The sequence below is a fragment of the Rattus norvegicus genome, chromosome 1, assembly GCF_036323735.1.
Source record: "Rattus norvegicus strain BN/NHsdMcwi chromosome 1, GRCr8, whole genome shotgun sequence".
NCBI lineage: Eukaryota > Metazoa > Chordata > Mammalia > Rodentia > Muridae > Rattus > Rattus norvegicus.
In genome coordinates this window covers 209,907,611-209,920,392 of record NC_086019.1, presented here as the reverse complement: position 1 = coordinate 209,920,392, position 12,782 = coordinate 209,907,611, and the positions used below count along the sequence as shown (strand labels likewise).

Genomic DNA, 12,782 nt, shown 5'->3' with positions numbered 1-12,782 from the left:
CTCTAATTTAGCAAACTACAGAAGTGTATTGTGAGGGATTCCCCCCCCCCCGTTCCCTTCCCCTACGTTAGCCTTTGGAGTTGGGAGATGTTCCCGTGGCGTTGGCATAGGCCATTCCTTAGGGTTTTTAGCCCAGATATACAAACAATGTATGAGGGTCTGAGACATCTGTCTGTTGGTGCTCTGGGCTGCTGGGAATAGCAGCTCCAGCCTACGGGACGTCCCCATACTCGATGTCTGTCCCTGGCTGACCTGTGGGCCTTGCTGGCCAGCTAGAATTGAGATGGGGGCTCTTCTGTTCTCACATTTTATGTGACCCCCCAAGCTTCTCCACTGAAAGAAGAGATGCTGAGGAGACATTAGCTCCAGCCATTGGCGGTGAGATAGGACAGGAAATGAGATCGGGGCAGGCTGTAGGTCATGGGTAGCAATGAGGTGGGGTATTCACCAGAGAAGACTGGTTTAAGCCAATAGAAAGTCTTGATTAGCCAGCCAGAGATGACACTGGGGGTTCAGGATCCCAGTGAAGCTCTGAGCCTTTTTTGGATTGAGCTTTTAGGCACGAAAAAAAATATGTTCTAGGTTTACATACTTCAGTTAACAAGAACAGTTAGCCCGAAGCAGAAATACAGAAACCAAAAGGCAAGGTTAGTCCATTTAGAGGCTTTTCCAGAACTGCGGACGTCGATGGATTAGGTCTTTGTTTTCGTGTTGGCAGGTGGTGCTGTCTACATTCTGAGTTTTACGGCCTGAATGGTATGTACACCAGGGAAGTGTGTAAAGTTAGTTGCAATAAGGTCTCAGGACCTACTAACGTCTGGGGCCCTGTTATAGCAACAGAGACTACAAAGAACCCAGAACACAGGAGTCATGATGTGCTTAACCATCGTAGGCTGTGTATGCACTGATAACTTTATAAGTCAACAGTTTAAATTATTTTCTGGCAAGAAAACTGAATTATAATTCAAACTTAAAAAACGTGGTTGACCAAATTTTGTTTTGTGTTTTATTACCGTTGCTTTTAAATTTGTTGTTGATTTTTATGTATGTGTACCTGCGTGTCTTCATGTGCACCGTATTCAACAGTGCAGCGGATTCTCTGAACCTAGAGCAGTAAATGATCGTGAGCTGTTGTGTGGGTTCCAGGAAGTAAACCTGGATCCTCTGCAAGAACAGCCAGTGCACTTAACCTCTGAGCTAGCTCTCTAACCCCGTGTGTGTGTGTGTGTGTGTGTGTGTGTGTGTGTGTGTGTGTGTGGTATGCATGTGTGTTGTGAGGGCTAAAGTTGTTTTAAATTTCAATTATTAGGCTTAAGAGATCTATAAAACAAAAAACAGTTCTGACCTGTCAGCCCAAGGCCAGTAACTTCCTGAAATTCTGGGAATGCTCATGTAAGATGGCAAGCCTCGTGTGTTCACTTCTGTAAACAAATGAAGAATGCCCCAAATGCAGCGGGTGTGCTGATCACCCAGGCAGGAAGTACGTCAGGATGTATGCTGCCCCCTGTTGGATGGAGGTGGGATGTATGTAGCCTTGTGGAATTTGCCTTTCTCAGCACTGACTAAGGTTAATTCTTGGCTATTCCCTGGGAGTCCTGGTATGGATCTGGTGACTGTCCATTCTCCTGGCCAGTATTTAATAAAGCTTGATGATTCAAACTCATGGGACCACTCAAAAATTGTGGGAGTGGTCTTATACTCACCCAGTGGGGTCAACAGCGTGTGTGTGTGTGTGTGTGTGTGTGTGTATGTGTGTGTATGTGTATGTGTGTGTGTGTGTGAGAGAGAGAGACAGAGAGACAGAGTGACAGAGAGACAGAGAGAGAATGGATGAAGACATTGATGTATTTTTCCATTGGTTTTACTTCACCTTTATGTTTTTGAGGTAGAGTTTATTGAACCTGAAATATAGTATAGGCTTAAACACGCAAGAGACGCTCTGGAGGAAGTGAAGTACACCCAAGGCATAGGTGTTGGCTTCTAAAGAGAGTAGCAGAAGGTAAGACGTCTCGTGTGGTCTGATAGACTCAGGGCAGAGCTGCTGTGATACCCGAGTGTTAGCCACACACACTCTGTCAGTGGCCTCAAGTTACATCTCAATCGGTTGCTAAGGACCTCTCCCCTGCTCTCCCACTCTTTTGAGAGGGGGATTGTGAGGTGGCTCTGGGGATGCATTGCATGGCTTAAACCTGATAAGGTGAAGCCTCTCAAGCCACTATTGGACCAAGAACAAGCACAGGCAAGCCTGGAATCCCAGAGACTCCGGAAGTAGAGGCAGGAGGATTATATATGGGGCCCTTTCTGGTAACCTGCTAAATTTAGCTAAACCCACTGAAACTCTGCTACTCTAGCTACTGTCACCCAAACTAGTAGTTTAGAGTGGAAAATTACTAACAGCTACACCTGCCTAATGACTGCATACAGGTATGGGAACCTTATCTCAAAAAGAGGAGCTGGGTATAAACTATTACAATCCCAGCACTGAGGAGACCAAGACAGGAGATAGCAGATAACAGAGAGCCTGGGATACATAGTTTAAGTCTAGCTGGGGCTACATAACAAGGCTCTGTCTCAAAATAAAAAGTACAAGAAGGCTGAGCCCCCATGGTGACTCACAACCACCCATAACTCTAGTTCCAGGGCCTGTGACACCCTTGCTGGCCTCCGCAGGCACTGGGCACACATGTGGCACACAGACATACAGACAGACAATGCACCTGTTTAATAATCTCTATTTGCTAGTGGCAGTAGGGATGGGAGGAGGGGCAGGCTTGAGACTAGGTCTCTCTACAGAGCCCTGGCTGTCCTGGAACTCACTCTGTAGACCAGGCTGGCCTCAAATTCAGGGATCTGCCTGCCTCTATCATGCCTGTCTTAAAAATAATCTTTTAAAACAGAAAATGACTGAGCCTGCCACTCGCTGTTAGCAACCCTGCCGAGTGTATGCACAGACCCTGATCCCCAAGGGGGATCGTTTTCCTGATTGGGGAGGGGTTAAAAAAACCCTCAAATCAAACAGAACCCATGTGTTAAACAACCCAATGAGATTCCAGACAGCGTTCCTAGCCAATAACTGGGCTGATTTGACCACTGAGGTGACCTTCGGGTGGAGGACAGGTGATTCAGAACTGTTCACTGAATAGTGTCAAAGTCCAGGATTCAGAGACCAGAGCCAGGAGGCCAGAAACACAAACATCTTTTTGTTGTTGTTGTTGTCATTTACTGATAACATGCAAGAATCATACAGGTTCATATGGTCTGAGGTACCATTTTGATATATGTACACATGGTGGGGTGACCAGCATCTCTGTCACCTCGAACATGGTGCACTGGCTTGTGCAGAAGTGTTCCAGACCCTCTAGGAGGTGGCCTGAAGAGGGTCTGCAAGACTATTGACTCAGGCTCCATGCTGTGCCCACCTCCTGCAGAGCTTTGCCTGTTCAAATCTCTTTCTGTCCGGTCCCTCTCTCTTCCCAGCCTCTGGCTGCCATGTTTATGCCCTCTCCTGTCACAAAGTTAACTGGCACAGATGTCTCAGGGAACAAGGGGTACAAAAGAACCCCATGGGCCAAATCAGGGCCTGAGGTTGAGCCAGAGGTCAGGTGGGGGATGATGACAGTTAGATGTAGGTCAGAGAAGGTGGCATTCTCTCCTCTGAGTATCAATCACAGCCATTGCCACTGTAACCAAGCAGCTTAGAGTTCCCACCAGAGACCTTCAGGATGAAGCCTGTGGGAATTCCCTTACGAAAGGAGGGTAGTAAGGGTCTAAGACCCCTCTCCCTTGCCCTTGTACTTCCTCTTAGGTGCATGTAACGCCAGTCCAGTTGTCTTGGTTTAGGGAGGTGCTAGTAACAGAAGGGTAGGTTAGGTAAGGGGAGCACTTCATCTAGAGAACCTCTGGAAATTATCTTCCAGGCTGGGGAGGGGTTTCTTGGTGATGTGGCTGTTTTAGCGACATCACTATAAGTAATGCTGAACTACATCTCTATAACTAACCCCTGACCCACGCTTCTCTGTGTTACTCGGTTCATCAGACTCTGATTTGATGGAATTTTTCCTTGGTCTTTATCAGTGCCCTATCTGGGATGTGTGTCACATCATGCCAGAAAAGTCACACTCGTGCTGGAGGCGCGGTGACATGTGCAGCAGAGCCACCACTCTGTGCACTAAATGATGTTACCAGTACATCCCCATGTCCAAGGTGCTGTCTGTTCAGCTTTAACTGTCAACTTGACAAAACCTAGAATCACTTGGGATGAGAGCCTCAGTGAGGAATTGTCTGGATCAGGTTAGCTTGTGGGTGTGTCTGCAAGAGGTCGTCTTCACTGTTGATTGACACAGGAAGCCCTAGCCCTCTGTGGGCAACACCATTCCCTAGGCTGATAATTGTGAACAGGATAAGAGAGGATATAATAAGCTAGCTGAGAGCAAGCAAGTGGGGATGGAGCTATGCGTCTGCACTCTTTCTGCTCTTGACTTTGTATGTGATGTCATTAGCTGCTTACATTTCTGCCTTGGCTTCCCTGAAATGATGGGCCATGATCTGTAGTTGTAAGCCAAGTGAACAGTTTCTTTCCCTGTGTTGCCTTTTGTCAGGGAACTTGTCACGGCAATGGAAATGAAGCTAAGACAGATGCCAGGTCAGGGGGTTAAGGGGGCTAAGAAAGACCTTTTCCACCAGCATGAGATGCAGTCTCTACTGGGAAACTCCATTTCACAGCCAGTCTTGCCCAGGACGGGACCTAAAGCTAGGATCGGTGTCTAAACAGGAAAAACAGAAAGAAATGTTGCCTCACCTCCTACTTTAGATTAGGAACGCAAGGTGAGAGTGGTGGCTCTCCTGGCAGACAGGAAAATGACCCCAACATTTTGAGGTGCAAGGCCTTTGCACAGCAAGCTTTCTGGGTCCTTGTAGGGAAGGGCTGGGCAGGGTTTTGGAGGAGGTCCTAGGCGGGCTGCCTTCAGACCCCATCATTAGTACATGTGGATGGCGTCTCCCTGCCTTCAGGCTCGTCCTGAAGTGCCCGCCCCAGCACAGCACCCAGAGACTCCTGCAGCCGGTGGCTCTTCTGGCTGCCCACGAGGAAGTAGATGACTGGGTTGGCGCTGCTGCTCAAAGACGAGGAGAAGCGTGATGAGCAGACGTACAGGAGCCTCACGGCCTGCGGCAGTTCCACCCAGTAGAGTAAGAACCAGTTGATGCCCAACGGCAGAGAACAGGTAAGGAAGACAAGGACGGAAGTCAGGATGACCACGTAGAGCCGCCGAGGCTGCCGTCTCTGCAGCAGGCTGTTCTTTCGCATGCGGATGAAGATGATGGCGCTGGTCAGGACCATGACGGGCATGAAGATCCCCAGGATAAGACTGTTGAAAACCATGTCCACCTTGAAGCACTGGTATTTGTCGGGATGCCAGAATTGAACACAGAAGAAAGAAGCCAGGAAGTTCATCAGGAGGGCCAGTGCCCACAGCACACCACATACCACCCCCGACAGGTGCTGGGGCCGGTGGCACTTATACCAGATGGGGAAAAGCACGGAGAGACAGCGCTGGGTGCTGATGGCCGTCAGCAGGCTCAGGCCTGCTGTGTAGGCAAAGTACTTGATTCTCTTCATCCCCTCGTAGACTCTGGCGGAGGTGCTGGCTGTGAGCAGGGGCCCTGTTTCCAGACTGAGCAGGGAGGCCATGCAGAGCAGGAAGAGGAGGTCGGCCACCGCCAGGTTGAGCACGTAGGTGCAGAAGGGGGACCTCTGCACCCTGTGGAAACTCAGTAGCCAAATCACCATGGAGTTGCCCACTATCCCACACACACAGGTGGCCATGGCCAGGAATGTCACTGAAAAGTAAACCCAGGTCACAGGGTCCATGGTGGGGCTGATGGTCAGACCTGGGGCTGGGCTGCTATAAGGAGTGTAGTTCATGCCTAAGGGAGGAAAAAGATTTCACATTAAATTCCATGTTCTGGACTGCCAGGGTTCCCACTGTGCCTGAATCTATCATGGGACCAGACAGACACTGACCCGCTACATACACTCCACCTCTCTGCCAGCTTGAGTTTCTTTTTCTTTTCTTCTTCTGTTAGAGTCCAAGAGTTTGGGAATAATCCACTACAAAACCAAATTTAAGCCAACAAAAAGTATCTTTTTTCAGAAGCTAATATATCAGGAAGACTGTTGGGTTTGGGATCCAAAACGTGTTTGTTACCAGAGGGCAAAACAGAACATTTTAAGACAAAAAAACCACAGATTAGGTGGGGTAGGGTCATCCAATCAGGTTCATGCATACACTGAGTACTTCACACCTGGTATTTTTTTTTTTTTTTGGTTCTTTTTTTCGGAGCTGGGGACCAAACCCAGGGCCTTGCGCTTCCTAGGTAAGCGCTCTACCACTGAGCTAAATCCCCAGCCCCCACACCTGGTATTTTAAGTGGCTCCCTACGTATTGAGTGTCTCAGGTGTCTTCCACGATAGCTTGGCCTGCGTCGAGGCCAGCCAATCAGAGCTCCTTTGGCAATTGTCTCACACTCATATGGTGGACCAGGCTGGACTTGAACTAAGAATTCCTCCTGCCATCCATGTGCTGGGATTAAAGGAGTGTGCCGCCATCACCACCTGGTTCTCTTCCTTCCTTCCTTTTTCTTTCCTTCCTTCCTTCTTCCTTCCTTCCTTTTTCTTTCCTTCCTTCTTTTTCTTTTTCTTTCCTCCCTTCTTCCTTTTTTTTTTTTTTTGAGGCACGGTAGCCCAGACTGGCCTCAAATTCCCTATGCAGCCAAAGAGGAACTTGAATTCCTGATCCTCCTGCCTCAGCATCTCAGGAGCTAGGATTACATCATGCCCAGCCTAGTCTCACCATTTTAAAAATTCTCTTTGTTTTACGAATATGGATGTTTTGCCAGGACATATGTATGTGCCACACACACGCAGTGCCCATGGTGGACGTCACATTCCCTGAAACTGGAATCAATGCTATGAGATGCCATGTGGGTGCTGGGGACCAAAGCCAGGTCCTCTGCAAGAGCAGCAAGTGCTCCAAACCACAAAGCGTTTCGCCAGCCCACCTCTCCCACTCCTTTTCCTCCTCCCCTTCTTTTACCTAGCTTGATATGTTTTTTTGTTTTGTTTTTGTTTTTTTTTTTGAGACAAGGTATCAGGTAACCCAGGCTGGTTTAGAACCCCTGATCCCCCTGCCTCTGCATCTCGACTGCTGAGAAGGCAACTGTGTGTCACTTGCAAGCGACAGTGACCTGCTCTTGTTCCAAGCACCTTAGTCCTTGCTCAGAGATAAAAATCCCCTTGGCTTCCCTCCTGCTGCTTCTGCCTGTTGTAATTGTGGTTATAAAATGGCTTGGAGATGTGGCTGCTCCTCCGCTTTCCAGAACAGTTTGTACCCAGTAAGATCCACTTTCTTTGTGGGCTTGGCAGAAGGTAAAACCATCTGTCTGGTCATTTCTGTGTGCATGTGACTGGACTTCAGAGCTCCAGATCCAACTGTTTGTGTTTTAGGTCTAGTCATGCTTTCAATGCTGCTTGAGTACCACTCATAGAGTGTGTAATGTGTTAATACAAAGGTATTCCTGCCTTCTGGGTTCCCACTTGTCAGTGTAAAATTCAGTGCAGTATCCTATCCCCTAACCCCTCTTTCAAGACATGGTTTCTTTGTGTAGTCATGGCTGTCCTGAAACTTGAGACCAGGCTAGATGGACTTGAACTCAGAGACTCACCTGCCTCTGACTTCTGAGTGCTGGGATTAAAGGTGTTTGCCACCATGCCTGGCAAAAAAAGTATCTTTCCATTTACTTATGTGTGTGTATCTCAGTGTGTACATGACATATCTGTAGGTGCCGATAGAGGCCAGAAAGACTGTACCAGATCCCCTCAAACTGGAGTGACAAATGGTTGTGAGTCACCTGGTGTGGGTGCTGGGAATTGAACTTGAGTCTGCAAAGGCAGGAAGCACTCTTAACCACAAAGCTATCTCTCCAACTCCATTATCATTTTATTTTATTTTAGAGACAGGGTCTCACTATGTAGCCACGGTTGGTTTGGAATTCTACATAGACCAGGCTGGCCTCTAACTCACAGAAAATGGTCTATCTCTGCCTCCTAAGTGCTAGAATTGAAGACATACACCAACACTTCCAGCTTTTCATAACTAAAAGTAATATTTATTTACTTATTTAATTTATATGAGTACACCGTAGCTGTCTTCAGACACACCAGAAGAGGGCATCAGATCCCATTACAAATTGTTGTGAGCCACCAAGTGGTGGCTGGGATTTGAACTCAGGACCTCTGGAAGAGCATTCAGTGCTCTTAACCGCTCAGCCATCTCTCCAGCCTTTCTGCCATTTTTATTTGCTTGTTTTCTTTTTTATTTTGTCAGGAGTTGGCTTTTCAAGAACTCGTCATAAAACATCTCTTTCTCTTACATTCAGTTGTTTTCTTCTTGTGTAGGGGTGGGGCACAGGGGTCAGAGGACAACTTCCTGGGATGGCTCTCCCCTTCCCCAATGTCGGTGGTTAGGGAATTCCTCCTCTTCTTCTTAACACAGTCTTATCAAAGAAGATAGAAAGGAGGCCAAGATGGGACCACAGAAAGGAAGGGACTTTGGAGAGAGGGGAGCCTGTATCTGAACCTAGACCAAACAGACATTTTGTTTGTTTGTTTCTGAAACGGGGTCTCATGTAGACCAGGCTAGTCTCAAACTCACTGTGTAGCTGAGGACAAACTTAAATTTCTTGTTTTTATTTCAGTTATTTGTTTGTTTACTTTATGTGCTCAAGAATGCACATGTATGCATGTGTGTGTGTGTGTGTGTGTGTGTGTGTGTGCGTGTGTGCGTGCAAGTGCTCACATGCGCATGCCTCAGCAGTCATGTGGAGGTCAGAGGACAATGTGTTGAAGTCTGCTCTCTCCTTTGAGAGTTAAACTTAAGCTTTCAGGCTTTGCGGCAAGTGCCTTTAGCCCTGGAGCCATCCCACTGGCCCACCCTTCAGATTTGCTGTTTGAAGCCATTGGTCTGGGGTCTCTGTTACAGCAACCACAGAGAGCACATGCTGTCAAAAGCAGAATGCCACGTTTGTCTCAGCCATGCAGCTGTGCTGCTGGCAGTTAACCCTGAACTGAGGAGAGGAGAATGTGCTTCACCATTGAGCTCAGTAGCGGGCACAGTGAGGGCTTGAGAGCAGGTAGAGCCACCCTTGATGGCCTTCCCCTCCTAGGTCACAGCCAGGACCTGTGCCCAGTATGTGGGGAACACTCAGAACTTTATTGTTAAGTGCCTGTTGGATTCTTTTGGAACCATGCATCAGTTAGCCTTCGGGGGATCTTTAGGCTAACTCTACGGTTCCTCTAAGAACTTTGAACTGAGGCTTACTCTCTGTTCCCCAGGAGAGCCAAAAAGCATGCTGACCCAGGGGAGCTGCTGCTCCGCTCTTAGGCAGAGGATGAACATACCTCCAGGGAGATACTCCTGGCAAGGGGAACAAGACAATGCTTGTGCTTTGAAAACGTCACCCAAATCCCTGGAATATTTGGCCTTCTGACATAGAAATGGTCCCTCCAGCCCTGTCCCTTGGCTCTGACAGCCTGACAGTATTGAGCTTTCCTTCAGAGATGAGTGCAAAGTCTGTTCATGCATTCCGGTCCCCAGCTATTGAACATCCTGGCCTCTTCTTTAGTTGTTATTGTTACACACTCCTCTCTCTCTCTCTCTCTCTCTCTCTCTCTCTCTCTCTCTCTCTCTCTCTCTCTCTCTCTCTCTCTCCTGTTCGGTGTTGCTTGTGTGTAAGTGATTTGGGATCTGAACACTTGGTATCGGAAAACCCATTAGTCTCCTGGGGGAGACCGGTCTCCAGCATCCCTTAGATGCCTGTAGTTATTAGCCTAGAGGTGGGCAATGGAATTTCCCCTTCCCATGTCCACTGGTGTTGGCCTTGTCCCTGTCTTCTTCAGGCAACTATATTACTGAGGAATGATGGGTGAAGCTTCAACATATATATATATATATATATATATATATATATATATATATATATATATACACATGTATATATACACACACATACACACACACATATATATATATATTTATGTATGTATGTTGAAGGCATGTATTTCTTGGGCTGGGGACATGATTAGTTGGCCGAGCAATTGCCAGCATGCAGGAAGCTCTACGTTTGATCCATACTTGGTAAGATGGTACATGCTTATAGTTATAAAACTTCCAAGGTTGAGGCAGGAGGATCACTAGTTTGAGACTAGCATGGGCTCCATATAGAGTTCCAAGCCTGGATTACATAGCCAGACCTTGCTTCAAAGAAAAAAAAATAACCAAGGAGAGGGAAAGTTGAGAGAGAAAGAGGAAGAAAAAAAAAGAAAAAGAAAGAGAAGAGGCTGGGCGTGTAGCTCCTCAGATAATGCACTTGCCTGGCTTGCTCAAAGCCTTGGGTTCCATCCCAGCCTTGCAAAACCTGAGCATGGTGGTCTGCAGCTGTCATTCTAGCACTTAGAAAGTGGGATGTGGATGTTCAGATGTTCAAGGTCACCCTCTGCTACATTGAGAGTTTGAGTCCAGCCAGGACTATCTCTTTCTTTCTTTTTTTTTTTTTTTTTTTTTGGAGCTGGGGACTGAACCAGGGCCTTGCGCTTGCTAGGCAAGAGCTCTACAACTGAGCTAAATCCCCAACCCCCAGCCAGGACTATCTCAAAACAGACAACAGTAGCTTCTCCATTATGGCCTTATGGTTCAAAAATGAGACTGAGTTTAGAGTTCATTGTAACATTGTGATCTCTCTGTCTGTCTGCCTGTGTCTATCTGCCTGTCTGTCTGCCTCTTTCTGTCTCTGTCTCTGTCTCTGCCTCTGTCTCTGTCTCTGTCACTGTCTCTCTCTCTCTCTCTCTCTCTCTGTGTGTGTGTGTGTGTGTGTGTGTGTGTGTGTGTGTGTGTGTGTGTGTGTGTGTGTATACCGGGAGTGGGGGACTGAGAACATGCTGACCTAGCTCTGCCTTCTACTATTCTTCGTCAATGGGAGTTAGAATACCGGACTGGCATCAGCCTTAGCATCCCATTCTGTACCAATCATGTGAATCTTGTTCCCAGAGTCTTGTTGTCTGCACTGGAAACATCTCTGGAAAGGAGCAGGTGACTGCTCATGCAGCTTCAGTTTATGGGCGCCATGGCTAACCTTACCCAAAGTTTAGAGGACAACCTGAGGTCTGTTCTCTCTCCTTCTACCTTGTAAGTTCAAGTTGTCAGGCTATGCTTCATAGACTTCTATGTCTCTTCTTAGCCTGGTACCTTGCTCTTCCTGCCCTTGGCCTTGGTCTGCAGTTACCGCCATTCTCAACCTGTGGGTCCCAGCCCCTTTGGTGGTTACATATCAGATATTTACATTACAATTCATAACAGTAGCAAAATTTGAGTTATCAAGTAGCAACAAAAATACCTTTATGGTTGGGGTTCACCACAACATGAGGAACTGTATTAAAGGGTCGCAGCCTTAGGAGGGCTGAGAACCACTGCTTTACCTGCTCATGAGCTACTTTTAAAATTCCCGCTCTGGGAGGAGATACCTGCCTAGGTCACCAAGCTGCCCCTGCAGAGCCAGGCTCTCGCTGGATTCTAGAACTGCACTATACCCTCTACCTTCACATAGGCCGCAAAAAGAAACAAGCCTCTCACCTGCTTCTGAGTGTGTCGATCTGTCTTTTGGCCAAAATGGTGATCCCTCTTGGCTGTGATCCCTGGAGGTGTCTACAGCAGCTCAGTGGGGCCTGGGCCTCTTGACTGCTTCTGTAGTTCCTGGCTCAGTGTCTCTTCCACCAAACAAGGATGCTCCCGTCTGTCTCTACTTCTCCCAGCCCCAGAGAAGCCTTAATTTGGGGATCCCTTCCTCAAGGACCTTGTCTTCCTTTGAGAAGTATAAGAAAGCCCCAGATATAAATGCTGGAAGGATGCCCGTCTACCCTCTGGAGACCTGGATCCATGGGCGTCTAGCTGAAGGCTAATGGGCCTCCCAGGCATGGCTCTTTCCTGCTCCACCCAGGTCCCCTTGAGGCTGGGGGCACCACCCTGGTAGCCCCTCCCTTCTCAGTGCCTCAGAGCATTAGCAGCCCCATCTTGGGTCTGGGAATTGGGGCGGGGCCTCAAAGAGAATGGGGCTTCTGAGGGCTGGGAAAGGCCATTACAGGCACCCATATGGAGGGATGCTCAGCTAATGTACTTACCCATCTCAGCTTGCTGAAGGTGAGGAGATGCAAACCCTGGCTGGGGAGTCTGCCATCATATTCTGTACTTGGGAGTTGAGTGTCTACAGAGTTCAGGCAACCTCATTGAGCCTCAGGGTCTTCACTGAAGGTTGACTGGCCATCCCTGATCCTCCAAAGCCCCATGAGAAGTGGAAAGCACATGCATGCTCTTGGCCTTGGGTGGTGACCCTTCCTCACACTGGCCACTTACACTTTACTGCTGGGCCCACAAAGGCAGGATGGAGGCTGAAGGCACCTGAGCCAAGAAGTTCTTGGGACTCCTGTATCCAGCTACACTTGAACCTTCTAGTAGTATGAGCCAGTCCGTTGTGTGTTTTGTGTGTGCATGAATGTGTGTGTGTGTGTGTGTGTGTATGTATGTATGTATGTATGTATGTATGTATGTATGTATGTATGTATGCATGCATGACTGATGAGCTGGTTCAGTGGTTAGGAGTGCTTGCCAGCCAAGAATAGTGGCACACACCTCTAATCCCAGCACTCAGAAGGCAGGGGCAAGCAGATCTCTGAG

At 48.0% G+C, this 12,782-nt stretch overlaps 1 protein-coding gene across 1 annotated transcript; it reads right to left on the bottom strand.

Moving 5' to 3' along the window:
• Positions 1 to 3,209: 3,209 nt before the first annotated feature.
• Mrgprd (MAS related GPR family member D) lies at positions 3,210 to 11,906 on the bottom strand. Its single transcript, NM_001001506.2, has 2 exons — positions 11,685 to 11,906; positions 3,210 to 5,925 (listed from the first exon to the last, which is right to left on the bottom strand). Exon 2 carries the CDS (start codon positions 5,921 to 5,923, stop codon positions 4,964 to 4,966), a length of 960 nt encoding a protein of 319 aa, NP_001001506.1. The 5' UTR covers positions 5,924 to 5,925; positions 11,685 to 11,906; the 3' UTR covers positions 3,210 to 4,963.
• Between the last annotated feature and the right edge of the window lie 876 nt (positions 11,907 to 12,782).